The sequence below is a fragment of the Ovis aries genome, chromosome 5, assembly GCF_016772045.2.
Source record: "Ovis aries strain OAR_USU_Benz2616 breed Rambouillet chromosome 5, ARS-UI_Ramb_v3.0, whole genome shotgun sequence".
Classification (NCBI taxonomy): Eukaryota; Metazoa; Chordata; class Mammalia; order Artiodactyla; family Bovidae; genus Ovis; species Ovis aries.
In genome coordinates, this window is record NC_056058.1 from 41,276,342 (window position 1) to 41,298,052 (window position 21,711).

The 21,711-nt window shown below is 58.9% G+C and overlaps 1 protein-coding gene across 9 annotated transcripts in view; it reads right to left on the reverse strand.

Moving 5' to 3' along the window:
* SBNO2 (strawberry notch homolog 2) overlaps window positions 1–21,711 on the reverse strand; it is a 42,660-nt gene that overhangs the window by 7,323 nt on the left and 13,626 nt on the right. For 5 of the 9 annotated variants that reach the window (XM_042250464.1, XM_060416442.1, XM_042250463.1 and 2 more), the window contains 13 exons: window positions 20,487–20,678; window positions 17,800–17,873; window positions 17,081–17,189; window positions 5,983–6,156; window positions 4,508–4,591; window positions 4,117–4,213; window positions 3,553–3,707; window positions 3,315–3,448; window positions 3,145–3,235; window positions 2,903–3,046; window positions 1,532–1,649; window positions 1,160–1,265; window positions 627–780 (listed from right to left, as the gene is read on the reverse strand). In XM_042250464.1, the coding sequence (XP_042106398.1) occupies window positions 627–780; window positions 1,160–1,265; window positions 1,532–1,649; window positions 2,903–3,046; window positions 3,145–3,235; window positions 3,315–3,448; window positions 3,553–3,707; window positions 4,117–4,213; window positions 4,508–4,591; window positions 5,983–6,156; window positions 17,081–17,189; window positions 17,800–17,873; window positions 20,487–20,606 (1,560 nt within the window). In that variant the 5' untranslated portion in view covers window positions 20,607–20,678. Of the gene's footprint in view, window positions 1–626; window positions 781–1,159; window positions 1,266–1,531; window positions 1,650–2,902; window positions 3,047–3,144; window positions 3,236–3,314; window positions 3,449–3,552; window positions 3,708–4,116; window positions 4,214–4,507; window positions 4,592–5,982; window positions 6,157–9,520; window positions 9,545–9,861; window positions 10,026–17,080; window positions 17,190–17,799; window positions 17,874–20,486; window positions 20,679–21,711 lie in introns of those variants that run through there. The other 4 variants (XM_027970166.2, XM_027970169.2, XM_042250468.1 and 1 more) reach the window with 4 other exon arrangements.

Sequence of the window (21,711 nt, forward strand, 5' to 3'; positions counted from 1 at the left end):
ACGACATGCAAAGCTCAGCTTGCTACTGCCGGCCCCCACCCCACAGAAATGTAGGGCCAGAGAATAGGGGCTGTAAGTGGGGCTATACAGAGGCCCTGGCGATAGCTGGATGGTCAGAAATGCTAAAAATCCAAGATGTATAACGTTTGGAAAGCCACGGTGAAAATGGCACTCATGTAATCAGAGGGTAAATGGCCAACACCTCCAGAGTGGTGGGGATATCTGCCCTGCCCGCCTCCTGCCACTGGCCCCCAGGGGACAGCGGGCCATGTCTGGGGCATCTGTAGTTGTCACCAGCGAGGGGGTTCTTGGTATTGACCTGGTCGGGCCAGAGAGGCTGTTCCACACCCTGTAACACCTAGAACGGCCCCATAGAGAGAACCTGAAATGGCCACCAGCTCTGGATCACGCCTGGGGGCAACGTGGGGGAGGGGAGTCCGACAGAATCCCCAGCTAGAATGGGATTGAGATGCTGGGCTCCCGCCAAGGATGAGGTGGGTGGGCCAGCCGCTTCCTCCTGTCTACAGTCTGACTAATCTGAGTGGCGCCCTCAAGGGGAGATGCTGAAGGTGATGGGGCAGAACTCCAAGGGGACACCGAGGCTGTCTGTTAGGTCAGAGGCTCACCAGCAAGGCTGCCCGGTTATAGATGCGCTCGAAGGCTGGGGTCAGCGGGATCTCCTCAATGCGGAAGGTGACACCAGAGAAGCTGAGTTGGCGAGCGATGTACATGCCACTGACCTTCATGTCCATGGCCACAATCTCCATGGCGCCCACACCCCTGTGGGCAAGCACAGGCTGCCTGGGTGCCAGCTAGGGACCACATGCTAGGTCCCAAGAAATGGAGCCAGCGAGGTAGGGGCTGTCACTGCGGAGAGTGAGGAAGGACTAGGTGCACAGGGTGCGGTGTGTGGGGCAGAGAGCATATGCAAAGGCCCTGTGGGTGAGCCTTGGAAAGAGAAAGTGGTCTCCCTTGGGAGGGGGCAGGGGAGGGCCCGTCCCCTGAGATGACTGGAGTACTAGGCAGAAAAAGCACGGAATTTTCATTCCAAGACTCCCCTGGTTGCCACAGGAGAGTGGGTGGGAGGGGTGCACCTTCACATATGAGAAGCAGGGCCCTCTGCAGCCCCACCTCCATCACGTGGGCATGAAGAGCGCACCTCTTCTCGATGGCATGCAGAAATTCCTCGAAGGTCCGGAAGGGCGTGCCCTCACCCCAGATGCCCAGGCGGCTCATGTAGATCATGTTCCGGGGCTCAGAAGCACCTGGGGAGGGGGGCCGCTGTCAGCTCCTCTGACCTGGCTAGGTTGGCAGCCTTGGATGGGGCCCCAGAAATGGCACAAGGGCCAGCAACAGGGACCTGAGGCTCTTGGAAAAGTGCCCACAGCCAGTGGTCAGAGGGGAGGCCCCTGACAGGGGCTGGTATCTCTGCAGAGAGGCTGCAAGGTAGCTGGCAAGAGCCGGGCTGCAGATCGGATGCCCCTACAGCTGTGCTGGGGCAGGTATCACCCATCGATGAGAGGGCCCTCACCTGTGGCGCTGGCATAGACCACCCTGGCCAGGGGCAGTTTGTTCTGCAGGTCTAGCACGGCCTTGCCCATCTTGGTGGAGCTTGCGTTCTTGGCTTTGTGGCACTCGTCGAACACAATCTGGGTTGGGCGTGGGTTAAGGACTATTCTGAAAGGCAGGCCGCCCCACAGACCCACCACACTGCCTCCCTTCCTGGCTGGGGGAAATCCAGAAGGTGCCTGGAGTCTCTAGCCACCAGGGCCACTGGAAAACAGTCTCTGGACCCCAGTGATGTTCACAGAAGTTGGAATACATAAAAAGTTCTTCATGTTTTCAGGGGAGCAAGTTACAGACAAGTAAGTCTTTTACAAACCTATCTGAAAGACAAGGTGTGAGTACCATGTGTGTGCGCACGTGTCCACACAAATGTATAGAGGGTTGATGGAGAACTTGTGGGAACATGGGTGAGAAGGTTAGCCTGATGCCGACAGGCTACCCCCCAGTGAGGTTAACCTTGTTATTTTTCATGCTGTTGCTGAGCTGATGCATCAGTAGACCTGCTGCTGTGTCTTGCTTGAGGGCCTCTGTACAGACTTTGCCCTGTGAGCAGAGGACCCCAGGTCTCCTCTCATCAAGAGGAAGGGGGAGCCTCTGCAGAATGCAGCTGCCCCACTTCTGGGAACAAGGGTGGATCCTGGGAGGATAGAGCTTGAGGATCCTCTGTGGGCCCCTGCAGAAATCCCCAGGAGAAGTTGTGGCCCTTGAATGCCCAGCTGTGGGGAGGCCAAGGTGGGTCCTCTGGAAGATTGTTACTGGTAAAAGGAGTGTGTGAAACAAGAAGAGGTGGACAGGACACAAACATCAGACTCTAGCTTATACTCTCCTACATTTCATTTTCCTACAAGTTTGGTGTGAGCAAAAAGGAAGTGATCTCAGGCTTAAGAGCAAAGGAGGGAGAGGCATGGGACCCACACCAGCTGGCAAAGCTGGGGCAGGGGGGGCCTCTGGCCTGGCTCCCCTTTGGATTGCCTGGCCTTGCCGGCCCACTCAGCTCCACTACTAGGGGGCTGGATGAGGACAGGGCAGGAAGTACTCTCCAGACCTTGAGTCTCACCGCCTGGAGTGTCTCAGCCACCACCACCCTGACCCTGTGGACATAGGTCCGGCCCATTGGAGCCAGGAGGCCTAGGCAGACAGCCAGGGACGGGTAGCAACGGTCACTGAGGGCGAGCGTGGGACATCAGACCCTCCCTGGCGGGAATTCCTCCCGCACTTCCACCCCTCCAGAGCCTCCCAGGATGGACTTGTCAGGGTCTCCCGGCTCCCTGTCCTAGACCCCGCCCCTCTAGCCCCGCCTCTGCGCTCCGCCCCGCCCCCATCCCAGCGAGGATACCACGCCGTCGAAGGCCTCCCCGCACCACTCCAGGATCTGCCGGATGCGCGTGCGGTGCTGCCCACCCGCCTGGCTCTCACCAATCAGGGCGGAGTAGGTGGCGAAGAGAACGCCCTCTGAGGTAGTGTTGTCGCCGTACTTGATCTGGAGAAGGGAGCAGACATCTGTGCATGCGGTGGCTTGGCCAGAGCTGGGCTTCGCGACCCCGACCAGCACCAGGTTTGGGGCTGCGGCCCACCCACCTTGCTCAGTGCGTGCACCGCGATGCCGGGGGCGGCGATGTCCCGGAGGTCGCGCTCCGCGTCGTACTTGAGATCATTGGAGACGCTGAACCTGGGGTTGTGGGCCAGTAGGCTTCAGGAGCCCCCTCCCAGGCTGCGGGCCCACCCCGCACCCAGGGAAGGCAGCTCACCACAAGGCCTTCTTCCTGCCTCGCAGATAGTTCTCCAGGATGACGCCGGCCACCGTGCGGCCCTTACCCACACCCGCGCCATCGCCGATGAGGAAGCCCGCGCGCTGCCCGCTGGGGAGCAGGACCTCATGTTGCTGCGGGGGTGGGGGAAGCGGGGGTCAGCGTTCGACAGGGTCAGGGTGGGCACTGAGACTATCCCCACGCAGGCCGCAGACCCAGTGGGAGACCCCGGGATCACCTGACAGGCGTAGGTGATGGCCTCCAGCTGCAGGGCAGATAGGGCCCCGCTGTCTGAGGAGGGTAGGGCGAGGGTGTAGGTGATGTCTGGCGGTGGGACGCTGGACAGCGTGCTGGTCTCCACCACACGGTCCGGGTGCTGCCTCCCGATCTTGGCTGTAGGGATGTGCCGAGGGACCAGGTCAGGGGCGTGGCCTGGACGTGACCAGGGCACTAGGGAGGTCTGCCTGGGGCCAGGATGGGCATGGCACGCCCCACGAAGTGGAGGGGAGGGCCCATCAGCATAGTGCCAGCAGGTGGCAGATTCCTAAAACCCTCCCAGGTACAGAGGAAGGCAGCCTGCCTCTCCATTGCAACATCGGCCTGTGGCTGGTTTTGTGCCAGGTGAGGATCACAACCCTGATTACAGAAGAGTCCCTCAGGAGACCACCCTCAGCACCCACACCTGCTCTGGCAGTTTAAGGTTCCCTGGGACCTTCAGAGACCCCTGAAATGGGCACCCCAGGCCAGAGGACCCAGGCCCCAGGCACTGTGCAGCTGGGGGTCTCCATGGCAGGACACTCACACTTGGATGGCACATAGTCAGCGTACGTCTCCGCATGGCCCAGCTCCTCCGCCTCATCCTCCTCAGCCTCGTCGTCCTCCTCAGGCTGACTCTGAGCCTGAGGAGAGGTGCTGTCATACTGGGGACTGTCTTGTCCCCTGTGGCCCGCCAGCCTCCCCATCAGGGGCAGGGGCCTGGACCACTAGCCAGCCCAGTGACTCAGGTGATGGGAAGGTGTTACCCTCCCCCTCTGCCCCCCACAGCATGGTGCCTCCCTGGGACCCCAGTTTCCCTGTCTGTAAAATAGACCATGCTCCCAAGCTGGCCCAGACTCTGCACACAGCAAGTGCCTGAGTGGCCCTCCCTAGTGCCCAGGAGGGGTGGGCAGGGCTAGGGAAGGTACCTGGCTCACCTGGTAGCTGATGAGAAGTGGGGTGCTGGGGAGGGAGGACACAGGGTCCTCGAGGCCTGTAAATGCCCCACTGGGCGGGAACAGCTGGAGGGGAGAGGCAGGAAGAGGGGTCATGAGCCTGTAGGCCAGAGGTAGGGCTGAAGTGCCTGGATAGGCCCCCAGCCTCCAGGAGGGCTTGCCCGATTGTCCTCATGCCCCTCAGATGGCTACAAGCCTCCCTCCTGCTGCCTGCCTGCTTAGATCTGCTGCATAAATAAGTACTAGGGGCACACAAAGCACTAGATAAGTAAGAATTAGGAACGCAACGGGCAGCATGATAAGTAGAGAACACTGCTGTACATTGTATATGAAAGTTAACAGTAAATGCAAGGAGTTCTGGGTACAAGGAAAAAAAAGGTTTTCTACTTCTTTTTTTTTCCCCTTTTTTGGCTATGCTGTGTGGCTTGTGGGCTCTTAGTTCCCCAACCGGGTATTGAACCCAGGCCCCCAACAGTGACAGCGCTGAGTTCTTACCACTGGGCCACCAGGGAAGTCCCTCTATCTCTTTATTATTGTATTGATACGAGACAGTGGATGTTCACTGACTTATTGTGGTCCTTTTTCATGACATAGGCAAGTCAATCGTTGTGCTGTGTGTGCATCTCCTTAAACTTAGTGCCATGTGTCAATTACATCTCAATAAAACTGGAAGGAAAGTAAAAACAAACTTTTGTTTTTTTAATCAAAGTGTAGTTTCCTTTTCTTTTTTTTAGGCGGGGTGGGGGGGGGGGTGGGCAGCTGTGCTGCGCAGCATGTGGGATCTTAGTTCCCTATCTGGGATCAAACCTGTGCCTCCCTATGTAGAAGCACAGTCTTGGCCCCTGGACCACCAGGGAAGTTTAAAAAAAAAACAACACAGTTTTCTTGAAATGAAAATAAAATAGAAATGAGGTACAAGGAGATCAGAAACCTACCCTCAATTCCCTCTCCCGTTTTTTTTTTTTTTTGAATTAACAAAAACAAACAAACAGCCTTGGGCTCAGGTTCCTGGAAGGCTGACTCAGGTTCCTGCAGCCCTGCTGGCCACAGCAGGAGTACGTGTGGGGTTTCAGCTGCCCGCTTGGGCCTGGCAGAGGCTAGGAGCCGGTGGGAGGGCCCTGGTGAGGGGAGGGCAGGGTTACTGCCCTACTGGGCCCCTGCAGCCAGAGGTGGGGTTGGGCCTGGGTTGCCTACTGTACCTGCTCTGGGCATGTCACATCCCCCTGACCCTTCCTGAGGGTCCAGGAGTTTCACGGGCACTGAGCCTGTCAGGGCAGCTGGGCAGATATCCACCAACATCCACTAGTGTGTGCTATGCTCCCCAGAGTCCCCCTTCCCATTGGGAGCCCCTGCATCTTCAGGCCTGCATGGGAGACACGAGCAACCTTGAGTAGCAGCATTGTCTGGGTCTGAATGGCCTTGGCATGGCTGCCAGCTTGGAGGCTGGGTGCACTGACCTTGTCGTGGGCGGAGGGGCCAGTGCTCACATCCCAGATGGTAGGCACCTGGCTGAGGCTGTCAGCGGGTGGGAAGTCGGGCGTGTCAGCTATGTCCGAGAGGGAGTCCACGGATGAGGAGAAGATGGAAGCATTGGAGAGGTCATCGAGGTATGAGGAGTCCTGGAAGACAGGCTAGGTATGGGCGGCTGTGAGGCCACACAGGCAGAGCCACAGGTCCAGTCATGCCGTGGATGATGCTTGGCCACAGAAAGAGATAAAGCTCTGACACTCACTACCATGTGGATGGGCCCTGAGAACATGATGCTCAGAGAAGCAGACAGAGAAGGACACGCAGCATGTGATTCCACTCATGGGAAACGTCCAGAACAGGCTGAGTTCTGGGGCTGAGTGGGTTCCTGGTGGTCAGAGGCTAGGGAGGAGAGGGGAGTGACTGCTCTTGGGGATGGCGTGTCTTCGGGGGGTGACGGAATGTTCTGGAACTAAACAGAGATGACACTTGCATGACTCTGAATGCACTGCAAACACTGAACTACACATTTCAAATGGGTCAACTGTATGGTATGTGAATTATAGCAATAAAGCTGTTTGTTTTTTTTTAAAGGGGGAAAAGTAAGGGGAGGTGAGAGAAAGCAGACCCCACAAGTACACGCTGTAGTCTACTTAGGGCACACCCATCCTTGTGAAGGGGTGATACCAAGATTCAGGGGCCCCCCAGTGCCTGGAGCTGGGGAAGGTGAAGGCCCCAACCACCTCCCTTAGCCCCTCTGTGCCGGAATGTGGGGTATGCTCAGCTGATCACTCCAGGGAAGGAGCCTCCCAGCCTGCTTGACATGGGGCGGGTTATGGACAGACTGTGGTCCCAGAGGGCATGTCAGTGGGAGCATTTCCTGAGCAGGGAGGGGCCAAGGAGGAGGTGGGGCCAAGGCGGAGGAGGAGGGAACAAGCCCTTTGGGAGCAACCAGCGCACCTTCCACAGGTCACTGCCCACTAGGGTGGTCGGAGGGCCACAGCCAAGTGGGCTGAGGCGGGCTGCCAGGAAGGCTGCATTTGTCCCACTAACCTGTGGCAGGGGATGAGGGAGGCAAGGAAGGTGGGTGGGACAGACCAGCTGGGTCTCTGACCTAGGGACTCAAGATCAGTGGACTCTGGGGAGGAAGGGACACCAGGGAGTGGGGCCCACCCGATGTACCCGGCTGGGGCCTGGAGGCCGCAGCTGAGCTAGCTCCTGGCTGGGTGGGGGCAGTAGAGGGGGACGTCCCCTCAGCCCCAGGTCACTAAGACTAGGCATCCTGGCTCAGGCAGTGCCAAGCCCTGCCCCACCCCCCTACAGAGTGTTTCTGGGGCTCCCCTCCCACTGATCTACATGGGAACCACCTGCCCCCGCCCTGGGGTGAGGGGACCTCCAGGTGACAATGACCAGCTTCCCCAGACCCCCATGCTCCCATGCTAGCAGGCAGGGGAACCCAAACAGGCAGGTGGGACCCACCGTGCCCAGAGGACAGGGGGAATGGCAGGAAGGGTCATGGCAGGGGCAGGGCCAGATCAGCCAGTCTGAGGCTGGGGGCCTAGGAAGATGGCTTCCCACAGCCCAGTTGCTCCTACTGGCCTCTGCCCCCCACCATGCACAGCCTGGTCTCATGGTGTTGGGGGGACAGGCCCCAGCCTCCCCCACTGCCTGCAGTGGCAGGACCCCATGACCTGGTCCAATCCAGGTGAGGCAGTGAATAAAATCTTTGAGGTTGGGACAGAGCAGGAAGGGAAGCAGGAGGGGAATGCCAACCCCAGGAGCAGGAAGAGGTGCTCTATGATCCACTTGAGGCTCCTGGCCCCCTCACACAAGAGTTGGGTGACTCAACAGGCCAGAGCACCCATCTCAGGGGACACTGAGCTAGCGAGGGCTGGGGGGTCTGGCGTGCCTGCTCCCCGGCCCATCCCTGGTCAGCTAGGGTCAGAGGTGGCCCATCCCGAGTCTGGTGGACAATGAGGTCCCCAGACACTGAGGCTGGCTGGGGTGGGTCTGGGTATAAGCACGGAAAGTTGTCATTGCTGAAATCCCCTGGCACCACATATGCGTGGTCCTCCCAGTGCGTGGCACTGAGCTTGGGCAGAGTGATGATGGCCCGGGCCATCAGCCAGCAGACCTGGAGCCCTGAGGGGTTGCCCTGCTCCCTGAAGGCAGAACAGTTGCTGAGCAGTGGGCAAGAAGCAGGGCAGGGCTGGGGGGCCAGACCATGGCAGAGTCCCTGGGCTGAAGGGGACTGTACCCTCTGAGAGGGCTGCACAGAGACCCTTCCCAGGACAGTGTGCAGGGGAAGGACACCCCCTCCCCCATGGAGGAACCAGGAGGTCAGGTCAAAGTTGGCAGCAGGAACCCCTACTGTGACAGATGAGAAAGGCACGTCCCCTCCTGGGTCCCTCCCCTAGGAATCCATGGTCCCAGGGTGACCACAAGAAAACACCAGACAAGCCCAGACTGGGGACATCCTGCAGGACAATCGGCCTGGGCTCTCCACCCACAACTGCCCAGGCCCCCACTCCCAAGACGAGACAATGGCAAGACCAAGGGGGTCTGGTGACATGAGGTCCTGGGGCAGAGAGGACAAGGGGACGTGCAGACCTTGGATGAGGATGACATATCAGCACTAGCCCATCAGCTGGGACGCAGGCGGTGCTTAGCTGAGGTATGACCCACGGGGACCCTGAACTGATCCACAGCTTCGCTATAAACCTAACCCTGTTCTGAAAAGTACAATTTATTAAGGAAGCGGGTGCCCTCTCCCCAGTCTGTGGACACTGTCCCTACCAGACGCCCGGAGGGGCAGCCAGCATCATCTGGGGGCCCCTGGATCCTCAGGGGCAAAGAGAGGTGGGGCCTCACTGGGGTCACCAGGGTTGGGGGTGGGGCTCCCAGGGCCCCTCCTGCCCTGCACAGGGTGGGTGTTTGGATGCGAGTGAGAGGGTGCCTGCCCATGTCAGGACCTGACCCTCGGCAGACCCGCAAGACGACTGAACCCAGATCCACCCTCTCTGGGTCCCAAGGCCCAGTTAGGCCAGGGCGGGAGCTCCCCGGCCCTCACCAGAGCCAACGCAGCAGCCTGTGTCCACCCCACCCTCCGTCACCTCCTGACCTGTGTCCCCACCCTGCTCCTTCCACTGCAGCCCCCGAGTGGGGAGCTGGCTGGTTACCCTGACAGTTCTCTCAGCATCCCAGAGACCCCGGACCAGTGAGGAGCTGGAAGGACCTGGAGGAGCTGCCCACGCAGCAATGCCCCCATCTCACATCCACCACCAGTACCCAGCAGGACGGAATAGGACAGCCCCAAGGCTAGACCTGGCTCTGGGTCTGCTCAGCAACCCCTCCCAGCTGGGGAAGCAACACCAGAAACGCCCTTCAGACACAGATCCAGGGCCCCGAGGGCAGACCAGGAAACAGAGGGATGGGGGGACGGGGTCAGGGGGATGGATAAGAGGGGGATAAAGGGAAGCGGGGATGGAGGGATGGGAGGACAGAAGGACAGGAAAGGACCATTCCTACCTGTCCCATCAGAGCCCGTCTCAAGCCGTGCCCCACCCCGGCCCATGGAGCCAGTGCTGCCGTGCCCGGAATGCCCCCGAGACTCCAGGTGGGACGGCTCTGGCCCCCCGTTTCCCCCTTGCCTACCCTCCCTGGCTGTCCCCACATCCCACGTGGCTCTGCTCGGAAAACTCCAGCGGAATCACCCTGGCTGCCAAAAGAGCCGGACGGAGCCGCCTCCCCACCCCCACCCTGGTTGTTCCCACGGGCCGGCCCACCCCCCCCCCCCCCCCCCACCCCCCGTTCCGCTGCGCCACCCCGCCACCCCGCCGGCCCTGGGCGCCCAGCAGGAGCAGGATTACCTTGCCGATAGTGGCGAACTGCAGCCAGAAGCGCAGCTGGGACATGGTGATGGCAGGGTCTCTGGGAGGCAGCAGGAGCAGCTGCCTCATGACCGCGGGGGCTCAGCCCGGCCGGCCCTCAGCCCTCAGCCCGCGCCCGCCCGGCTGCATTTGCATGTTGGTTTAGTCACCGCCGGCGCCTACTTCCCCTAAGGCCGGCTGACTTTCAGGAAATGATGCCTGCCTGGTAAGTCAGGGCGATTACTGGCAGAGTGCAGAGAATTACTGAACGGGGCGGATTCTAGCCACAGACGGCTGTCAACAATGCCGGCCTGCCGCCACCAGCCTGAACCCTGCTGCTGCCGGCCTGTACCTTGCTGCCCTGGCACCCTCCCCACCCCAGCCTCAGTTTCCCCAAATCGCTGCCCCCCAGAGTCCGGGCCCAAATGCGCCTGGCAGGGACCATGGCTGTCCTGGGGGTGCCCATAGCAGGAACTCAAAGGGCATATACCCCGTGCTGTGGGGAGGAAACCAAGGCTGGCCCCTCCTGGGTCTGACCTAGGTTCCTCAGCCTGCACCCTGAACTTCACTGCCTGTCCTGGCTGCCCTAGAGCTGACTCTCAGTGCCTGCCTCCCCAGGCGGCTCAGCCCAGGGCCTTTGCCCATGCTGTAGCCTCCCCCAACCTCCCACTTGGCCACCCTGGCAGGGCTCTGAGATCCTACCTAGCTCCCATTCCTGCCTTGGCGAGGGGTTTCTGTCCTTCCCCCGCTCCATCTCCCCCTGCGACCCATAGCCCAGCACAGAGGCAGAGATACAAACAGGGCCAGCGCCTGGGGGGCACAAAGCCGGCAGGCTAGGCGCCCCATCCTGGACTATTTCTTTTGATCACCCCCATCCCAGGACAGTTTGATGCTGGCCCATAACCAGGAGAAGCAGGTGGGCCTGTAGGCCTCCTTGCACCTGCCCAGTGCCCCAGGACTCTAGTTGGGGAGGATCCCTGAGATCAGGGACACCTTGGCCTGATGCTGCACCCCCACTCAGTCTGCAGCCCACAGCTGGGGAGGAGGTGGGGGGGCACATGGCCTGGAGGCCACTGCTGAAGACAAGGAACATGTAGAAATGGCAACCAGGAGAGGTAAGGACATACACAGTCTGGCAACAGGGGAACACAAACTGAAACCAGCAGGACACACTCCACACCCACCCAGATGGCTGGATTCATGAAGCCGGCAGGGACCAGCGTGGGAGGATGAGGAGAAACTGGAATCCCACATGGCAGGTGGGCTGTGAAATGGGGCAGCGTCCTCAGAAAAGTCACCCCACGACCCTGTGATTCCATTGCCAGGCACCCATGAGGGGCAACGGAGACACAGGTCCACATGGAAACCCACACATGCACAGCAACCAAAGGTGAACACTACCACGTGTCCATATCCGGGAGCATCACCCAGCCATGGAAAAGAGGGAAGTCCTGACACTTGCTACCGTGTGGACAGACCCCGAGAATACAATGCTCAGTGAGAGAAGCAGACAAAGGACACACCGGGTGTGACTCCACCGATAGGAAACGTCTAGAACAAGCCAATCCACAGACATAGAGAGTGCCTGATTGTCAGAGGCTGGGGAGTCATTGCTAATGAGGATGGGGTTTCTTTTTAGGGTAATGGAATGTTCTGGAATTACATAAAGGTGGTGGTTGTACAGCTGTGCAAATATACTTTGGAGAAATAAATTTTAAGGTGAGTAAATTCTGTCTCAGTTTTAAAAAGAACTACTAGGAAACTGAAATGAAAAGAAGACCCACAAAGGACAAGCACAAACTTTTGTTATTAGATTTCAGGGGCAGGAAACTGGTCGGATTGCCAGAAGTGGGCTCACACTCTGTCCCCTGTATCTCATCACCAGATGGCTGGTTGTCCCTGTCTGGCATGGGGCTGTCCGGCTGCCAGGATGCTCTCGGGTCCCCAGGCCACCACCGGGCTGGGCACGTAGGGGTGGGTGAGGCCCATGATGAGACCCTCTTTGGGGAGGGGTCACTGCAGAAGTAGTCAACTAAAATGTGGTCATGTTGGAGTAACGGCTGGTGCCCTTACAAAAAGGAGATCTGGACATGTACAAAGAGAAGACAGGGTGAAGACGGACGTGAGAGGAGAGAGATGGGACCACAATCCTGGGACACCTGGGGCCCAGGTGCTGCGAGAGGCAGGACAGGCCCTCCCCCCAGAGGACCCCGGAGCAGGGGCCTTGGCCATGGAAGCGACCCAGGGGCTTCCCATGGGAAGCAACTCTGCGCTGGCCAGTACCAGGAGCTGTGGGAACTGCTGGCTGGGTAGGCGGGGCCTCCAACTGTGGGAGATACACCCACAACGCAGCAGATGATGCTGCTCCTCCCCCTAACCCGCATAGGATGCTGCCGAGAGTTTGCAAAGCACTTTCCCGAGCTGTGACCTCATCCTGTTTCCCAGAAGCCCAGCTGGCAAACGGACAGCGCCCTCATCCAGGCCCACCTGGGATGCCTGGAGGGACCTTCAGGGCATATGCTCACCCTGGCGACTGAGACAGAAGGGCTCAGTGCACTGCAAAGAGTCCCCTTCCCCAGGGCCCGGCAGAGATGCAAGGATCCAGGGAAGATTGTGAGAAAGAGACAGAGTAGCACCTGCTCCCGGGGGGCTGCAGGGGGCTGGGCACTGGGGGGCAGCAGAGGAGGGCGGGGTGGATACCCCTGCAGCCAGGACTCCAGAAAAACCAGAGTGGGGAGGACCAGAGGAAGGCCTGGAGGGGCAGGGGCAGCTGGAGGCACAACGCCTGAAGAGGTGTCTGGAAGGCTGAGCACTCCCCCTCAGCCTGGACCCTAACAAGGCCCCAAACATCCCCCAGAGGAGATTCAGTCACATCTGGAACACATGCTCACAGCAAAGTCTGTACGCGTGTTCACACCAGCACGATTCACAGTAGTCAAAAAGCAGAAATGACCCACCAGTTCATACACAGGATGGATATACACAATGTGGTCCCTCTACACAGTGGAATATGATTCAGCCAGGAAAAAGGCTAAAGCCCTGACCCTGGCTGCCATATGGAGGGGACCTGAGAACACGATGCTCAGTGAGAGAAGCAGACACAGGAGGACATGTGGGATGTGATCCCACTGATGGGAAACGTCCAGAACGGGCCAATCCACAGACAAAGAGTGGGTTCCTGGTTGTCATGGGCTGGAAAGGGGGTGGGGGTGACTTGTCATGGGGGAAGGGCTTCTTTTGGGGGATGGAATGTTCTGCATCTGGAGGTAATGGTTGTACAACTGTGAATGTACTAAAACTGCTGAATTGTAAGAAATGCAAATCATATTTCAATTTAAAAAATGAAGAATGAAGAAAAGCCATATCCCCCAAACACACAGTATACCCCAGGCCTGGAGACCCCACATGGGGCCCCTTGAGCTGTCAGGGGTGTAGGGGTCTGAGTGGCTTAGTGCCAACCGTGGTGCACAGTGGAGGGACTCAAGTGGACGCTGCCCTAGCAAGGGTCTAAGTCAACCCATCAGCAACAAGATACACTGACACAGGGCCTTGGAGTTGATGTGTTATGTCTGTGGGCCGCTCGCCAGGGACTCCGACCCCTCCCAGCGTGGGGCACCCTGTAGACACCTGGTTGGTTCTCCCTGAAGCCTCAGCACACATAAGGGGGCACACAAGTGTAGTCACGTGGGTTGCACCTGTGACGTCGGCCTTGGCCGTGTAAGCTGGCACATGTAACATGCAGGGCAACTGGGTGAAGCAGTGAGAAGAGTGGAAGCGTCAGTCGCTCAGTTGTGTCCAACTCTTTGCGACCCCAAGGACTAGAGGCCATCAGACTCCTCTGTCCATGGGATTTTCCAGGCAAGAATACTGGAGTGGGTTCTCATTTCCTCCTCCAGGTAATCTTCCCGACCCAGGGATTGAACCTGGGTCTCTTACACTGCTGGCACATTCTTTACCATTTGAGTCACAAGGTGAGGCAGGGCGCTCAGAGATTTTCTGTATCATTTTGGTCACTTTGCTGTGAATCTAAGGTTTTTTTGGTTTTTTTTTTCTATTTTTTGGCCACATCATGTGGCATGCAGGACCTTACCTCCTTGACCAAGGATGGAACCCACATCCCCCTGCATTAGAAGCAAGGAGTTCTAATCTAGTGGACTGCCATGGAAGTCCCTGTAAGGCTAAGCATTTTAAAGTTCATTGTAAAAAAAACAAAACAAAACAAAACATAAAGTTCATTGTGTTTCACAAAAACCTTCAAACATACAGAAAAGAGCATCAGGGATGAAATTTTCAGCGGACCCCTCCCTGGCTGGAACTAGGGCTCCTGGCTGTGGCGGTTCAGCGGGCGCCTGGTCTGACTGCTAGGACTGTCCAGACAAAGACAGCTACCTCCAAGTGGGAGCCAGACTGACCTCTCGCCCTAGACTCCCCAAACAAATTCCCTCGGCTGTAGATCCCTCCCAGGTAACTGGTGGATGCGGACCCCACACGGAGGCAGGCTTGACCCTACCAGGTCCTGGGCTCAAGCTAGCTGTGTGGAGCCTCCAGGGAACTGCTCCAGGCCCCAAGGGAAGGCAGGGGGAAGCTTTCTGCTTGTGGGCTGTGAGGGTCACACAGCCCCCCAATAGTCTGTCCCTTTTCACTTTGGCCAGCAGGAAACTCGGGGCTCAGGTTTAGTTACCAGGGGGATGTGTTAGGGTCTGCAGGTGTACACCCACTGCCTGCCCCCAGCCCAGGTCTGCACTCCCCATTCCAAAACTCCTTCTGACATACTAACAGGAGCAACCGCTTCTGATATGTGTCATGGGCCTCGTGAGGGCTTCATGTGATAAAGCGGCTGTAATAAGACTACCCCAAATGCCACAGCTTACAACAGCACATTTATTACTTTATGGTTCTAGAGGTCAGAAGTACGAGATGGGTTCATGGGACTGGTAACCTCCGGAGGCTCCAGGGGAGCATTGGCTCCCCGCTTTTCCAGCTTCTAGAGGTACCGCATCCCTGGCTCGCAGCCCCTCCCTCCATCCTCACAGCCAGCAGAGCAGCATCTCCTGTCTCTATGCCTCTGACCCTCTACCTCCCTCTTATAAGGACCCTGTGATGACACTGGGACCCCAGGGGTCAACCCCATTTCAGGGGCCTTAGCTTAATCCCACCTGCAAAGTCCCCTCTGCCCCATGAGGTGACACAGGTCCCAAGATGAGGATGTCTTTGGGGCTATCCCTGTGCCAGCCACCTTGAGATGTCACTCAGTCTGAACCAGGAGCAGAGTGGACCCACCAGGCGGGAGCTGGGCTGGGAACAACCTTGAACGCCAGGCCCACTCTGGACTCTGTCCTGCTTTTGGCTACAGGCACAGGGGTCCCAGGGGAGATGGAGGATGCTGACGACACAGTCAGACTCTGGCTGCACTACGGTCTCACACCTGTGTGACTCCATGGTCGGCAATGGGGTGAGAGTTCATTTGAAGACGTTTCACTGCTTTAAAGAAGACCCGGTCCAAGTCGACCCCCGCATGGGAGACTAGAGGGTGAGTGGGCCGCAGCCACACTCTGTGAGCTTCTGTGGGGTGGATGTATGACCTCTAATGTGACCTCCAATGACCTGCAATGAGGGTGCTCTTTCCCACCTGAGGCAAGAAGCGGATGCAGTGCCCCAGGGGAATCTTGGCTTGGAAGCTATGTGAATTCTTGACAGAGCCTAGGAGGCGGTGGAAGCGGTGAGTGGGATGGGGAGCGAGGCCCCTGAGCAGCTGCAGGAGCTGGGTCAGCCCACAAAGGCTTCCGCTGGCCCTGGACTTGGCATGGCCCAGGCCTCATCCATCCAGTACATGATGTCCCAGCAAGGGAACAAGTCTGGACACGGAGTCAGGCCCTGGACCCAATGGACAAGAGGCCCATCAGCTGCCAGCCCACAGCTAGTGAATGCCCAGAGACAATGGGCCATGGCAGATGCCCTGGGAGTGTGAACCCATCAACCTTCCTCTTCTGGTGGTCAATGGTGTCCTCACGGACCAGTGGCTGGCAGTAGAAACCACAAATCCTTCTAGAGAGTCCGGGAAGCTAGATCCATGGGACTCCTGTCCCCACCCCACTATCCTTGCCCTGGGGGTCTCAGGTGTCCCCAGGGGCAGGCTCTGCTCCCCGGGCCACAAGACCATCATGTCACCTCCTGGGCAGCCATAAAGGTCACTGATGGAGCAGCTCAAATGATAGACGTATCTCGCGTTTAGGGCAGGCGTCCAGGACATGGCATGGGGGCAACGCCTCCAGGCTCTGGGATCTCCCTGCCACCCCAGTGCCCAGGTTCTGCCTCCCTCATCACATACCTCCCCATGCTGTGTCTCTACAAGGACTTCTGGCAAGGTTAGGGCCACTCTAACCAGGATGACCTCTGTCTTTACTAATTGACCCACAAAGTCCCGACAGCCAAGTAGGTCCTCATCCTGAGGTCCCAGGAGGATGCGAATTTGGGGGGATACAGTCACCGCAGCACACACCCCCACCGCCCCATCTAGCTCTCTGGCCAGTCCTGCTGCCCCTAGTGGGTGTAGACCAGTCGGAAGGGCCTTGGCCTGGGTCCATGCGAGTCCAGTAGGCCTGCACTGGCCTGTGTGTGCCATGGCCTTCCTCAGCCTGTCACCTGGTGGGGCCCACGAGCTCCCACTTTACGGAAGGAAACCTGAGCACCTGACACCCCAACCCCAGCCAGTCCACTGGATGGTCCCCAGACTGTGCACTGAGTCTGCCCAGACACAGGAGCCACTTGGGGGCCGAGGATTCCAAGCTTCCAAGGGAGACTCAGCACCACACAGCCAGTTGCCCCTACTTCCTGCCCCCAGGTGGGGGTCACCCTAGCACTAAGGCCCCTCCAGGGCGGCACTGGGCTTCTTCCCGCAGACCACTCTGCAGCTCTCAATCAAGGGCTGCTGAGTGGAGGGAAGCGTGGCACCACCTGTGAACCCCCTGGACGAGGCATGGGCATTGTGGACCCACCACGGCGCCCGAATGGAGAAAGCGCATGGGCAAAGTGCCTGTGATGCGGCCTGTGACCTGCATGCAGATAAGAGTGACAGCGGATGGGCCCCTGGCCTCAGTGACATGACCTCTGACCCAGCGCCCCTGCTATGGAAAAGTTACACCAGCTATCCCCCCACACAAGCCCCGTCCACTGGCACTCACACCTCCAAGAGGTGCAGAGCCCAGCCAAGGTCTCCTACCTGAGGAAAATCACTGCTCTTTGGTGGGAAGCTGGGGGCGGTGGCCGCGGGGCCATAGCTGGGGTCCGTGCAGGGCTGGCCCATGATGAAGGAGGAATTCATGAACTGGCTGCAGGAGGAAAAGGAAGCTGAGCTGGTGGGCGTGGTGGGACTCTGTCCACCCACCCAGCATGCAGGACAGAGGTGGGGGTCATAAGCCTGCAGGAACAATTCTGGCACCTCAGAAACTCTGCTTAGGAAGGGCCCACATGCCCATGTCCCCAGACACAGAACCCCAGAAAAACCTTGAGGCTCTGGCTGCATGTTCTTTTCATGCCCTTTGCACGGGCCATTCCTTGGCTGGATTCCAGGCCTGCTCCTCACCCAGCAAACTCCTATTTATCCTTCAAAACCCAGCTTGCCAACGCCCTTCACGGAGAAGTTGCCCTCCAGGCTCCTTTCAGCCCCGTAGTTTCTCACTGCCCATATGAAGTCCCCACAGTGGGGCCCTCCCTGGCCCCCTTGTCCCCACTACTGCTGCCTGTCTCCCTGGAGGGTTCTCGTTAAGGGAGATCACAGCAGGTCAAAGGCTTGGGTCTCAACCCTCCTGATTGGACACTGAAGCCCCACTCCCCGACTGAGAGCTCTGGTTCCATTTAGCCCCGACTGTGGGATGGAGAAGCAAAGTGAAGCGCTGTGGGTGGGGGCCCCTAGCAGGACCTTAGGAGCTGGACACTTACTGGCTTTCGCTGGAGAAGGCTGGGTATGTCGTGGGTGAGAAGCTGTTCCACCAGGGGTAGTGCAGCATGGTGTCCTATGACAAAGCAATGGGCATCAGGGGAGGGGGTCACGGGGCAGGGTCCCTGGTCCCCCCCACTGCCCTGGGGCAGGGTCCAGAGGACACTGAGCCCCTCTCTCACCAGGGCCCTCCCAGCAGGTTCACTGTGCCTCCGTTTCCCCAGAGGGCCAGGGTGAACAGGAAGGTCCACAGAATGTGACTGGCTCAGAGAGGGGGCACATGACCCCAACCAACCAGTCAGAGCCTTCCCTGGGATTTTATACTTGCAGCCAGTGGGAGTGACACTGTCTTCAGAAGGCAGGCCTGGGGGACCTGACTGGTCCCAAGATGGGTCCCTATGCAGGCTAGTCAATCAGAGCCTGCCTGGAGACAAAGAGGCTGGCCCTCCCCTGGGGAGGAGAAGGTCCTGGGAGATTAGCCAGGAGCTTCCCAGGCCTCATGTAAACTGATGAAGGAGATGACACTCCTGCTCAGGCAGTGCAGCAGATAATACAGAACTGCCAGATAAAATACAGAACAGCCAGTGAAACCTGGCCAGTGAAATTGGAATTTCAGATAAAGAAAAGATAGCTCTTAGAGTCAATACTGTGGGCCAGTCCCAGTGTGGCCTGAGGGGCCACCCCCATGTTCAGTGGCCCGAGAGGGACAGGCTCTGTGCAAAGCCCAAGAGCCTGCTTTGTGGGCTCCAACTGCCCAGAGCAAAGCTCAGCCCCCACGCAGCACCTCCCTGTACTCAGGTCCCCATCTTGGCCCAAACATCCTCCCCCAGACTCCAGTATCTCAGCCCCTGTGGTCCCCATGTGCTGTCCCTGCAGAGCTCGCCTCCTGGCCCATGGCTGGCTTCCTGGGTCACCACCATGGGACATGGCAAGAGCCTACTCCCTGCGGAAGAGCTCCGTTGTCTGCAAACCTGCCTGTGCTGGGGCTTGCTCTGACCCAGGAATTCTATTCCAGAATCACACCCCCAGGGACTCATCCAGGAGCAGGGAGAAAACACAGAGGCACTATTTATAGCGGCAGAAAACTAGAGTCACCCCAAAGGCCCAACAACGGGGAAATAATTAAGCAGATGCTGGGACACTGAGGAGGAGGAATCCTGAAGGGTTATTAAGAATGACAGGTGCAGGCTCCAAGCCCACGAAACGGAGAGACATAGTATGTGAGGGAGGAACACACCTCATGCCACAAGTCAGAGAGGGCATGGGTGGGCAGAGGCTTGGAGAGAAGCGGGGCTGAGGAGGGCAGGGCCCCTGTGGGCATAGCTGGATGGGCACAGGTGTGCCTGGGGGAAGGCCTGGCCTGAGGCTTTGGGGGGTCTTCAGCTGGCTGCTTTCGCTCCCTCCCCACCAAACAGCAAGGCCTGCTCAACTTGACCTGGTGCTGTGCTCTGCCATGTCAGGGTGCCTCGTGGGCACAGCCAGGCACGGGGTGGATCCTGGGTTTGTGCACAATCTACAGCCCCGTCTGATGCTACACTTGGAAGTCTGAGTGTCTCCTGACAGCTCTGGGCCCTTGACCTGGAACTCTGCCTTGCTCCAGAGGCCTAGTGCCCGGCCTCTCTGAACTCCAAGCTGGATCCTTGCTCTCTCCCTCTGCCAGCCTTTCCCTCCCATCCCAGCAAGTGTCGGAGGAAGACATGCCCGAGTGCACCTGCTGCTGCTGCTGCGCCTACGCAGCCCACATCCCACTTGCTTCCCCTGCCGAGCAGCTCAAGTCTCCCCACCAAGACATTCAACTTCTTTTCTTTTCTGCAGGGAAGGAGCCCTGTTCTGCTGCAGGCAGGCCAGACTCACTGGAGTATGCCGGCCCCCTCTCTGTGCAAGGCCTCCATACCCTCTGTGATATGAGGAGGCCCGGCCCCCGCAGTCATTCTATCACATTGTGGTTCTTTACTGCAGCCGTCGGAGCTCAGATGCGAGTGAGCTGTCCCTCGGCAGGTGGAAGCATAAACCAACTGTGGGACATGCAGACGATGGAAAGAAATGGGCTGTGAAGCCATGGAAAGACTCAGAAGATCCCTGCATGCACATCATTAAAGGGAAGAAGCTAGTCTGAAAAGTCTACACAGTGTCCTAGTGTCCACTCTAGGATTCTGAAAAAGGTGAGCCTCTAGAGAGAGAAGGACGGATGGGGCAGGGAGTTAGGGCGGTGACACTGCTCTGTAATGCCGACCAGTGGGTGTGGGTCACCTGACATCTGTCAAAACCCACAGAACACCTAGCAATAAAAGTGAACCAAATGTCACTATGGCCCTCAGCAGTGATGCTGATGGGCACCGGCTCCTGGGCTCAGCACCCTGAGGACCCTGAGACACTAACAGAGGGGAAGGGAGCGGGGAGGGTTGTATGGGAACTTCCTGTGCAGTTTTCCCATGAACCTAAAACTGCTTCAGAAATAAAGTCTTGAAAAATAAGGAGAAAGAAGTGATGTGGCAGAGTGGATGAGCGTGACTGGCCGGCATTCCCAGCCATTGACGTCTCATGGGTGGGGGCAGTCACCCAGGCCGAGCGTTCCCAAGGGCCGGCTGTGGTCCTGGCATCAGAAACCTTACAGCAAACCTGTGAGGGACTTGGGGGTGGCACATGACCCCCAGAGAGTCCTCCCCACACACCCAGGGCTGGGGCTCACCTGGACGCTGGGCCCACACAGTGGGGTCTGCAGCGGCGGCGGGCTGTATAGGACGCTGCCAGCTGGCGGGGCCTCGTGCGGAGGGAGCTCCCCGTCCATGGCGGGTCCCACTGCCAGCATCAGGGGGCTCCAAGAGCCAGGCTGCAGGGGCAGCTATCTGGGCTTCTTGCTCCGTGGTGGCGGCATCATGACCTGGGGAAAGACAGGCATGTCCCAAGGTTGCCCTCCAACCCCAAAGGGTGGGGAAGGGTGCCTCTGAGGACAGTGGGCAGGGGGCGGCAGGAACCCTAGGGGAACCCTCAGATGACCCCAGCCCACCTGACTACCCCACCCACACAGGGGCTGTGCTGGGGGATCCATCAGCTGCCCCATCACTCCCTCCTAGGCAAATGACAGAGACCTCAAGGATGAGGGCAGCCCCTTGTGGGTGGGGGCCCCGCTGCACTCCCACCCTTGTTCTCAGGCCCCTGAATCCTATGGGCTCCGGGGCCACTCCCGCCACCCACAAATGGAACCTTGAGCCCTGGGAGCCTAGCGTGAGACACAGGGACACACTCCCAGATCTGTGACTAGTGTCTGGAAGAGAAAAGGTTTAGCCAACTGGCAGCTCTGAGCTGGAGGGGCCACAGGGCCACAGGAGCCCCATCCTACTGCAGCCAGGTCAAGTGTGCCGAGGTTCCCTGGGCAGCTGGGCTGAGCCAGGAGGAGTCCCCAGACCCGGGTGGGGCTAGGTAGGGTCAACACAGGGTCCCACTGACAAGGGAGGCAGACAACCAGCTGGGGAAAGCACAGGGGATGACCCTGCCCCATGTGATCTCCACACCCCGCCATGCCCACCTGCCCATGGCCTGGGTAGGACCGACATACTGCAGGCCACATCACCAATGGAGGTTGGGGACCCCAGGCTGACTGAGCACCCCTCAGGACAAGGCCTCGGGACATTAATCACCCAGAGAGGCAGGAAGGGGAGGCGGCTGCCACTCCCAGCCAAGCCCTGAGTGAAGAAATCCGCAGGACTTCCAGTAATCTCTGCCACACGGAGTCTTGTGCAATCCTGCGGGGGGCGGGGAGAGCCGCCTGCACCCACTCGCTGCCCGTGAGTGCTTCACCCGAGGTCCAGAGGGACAGGGGCTGCGTCCAGCCCTTCAGGAAGCCTGTGGGGGCTGGGCCGCCCAGCCTCGGCTAGAGAGGCTGGCAGGACGCCAGTTCCTCCAGCTCCCAGCAG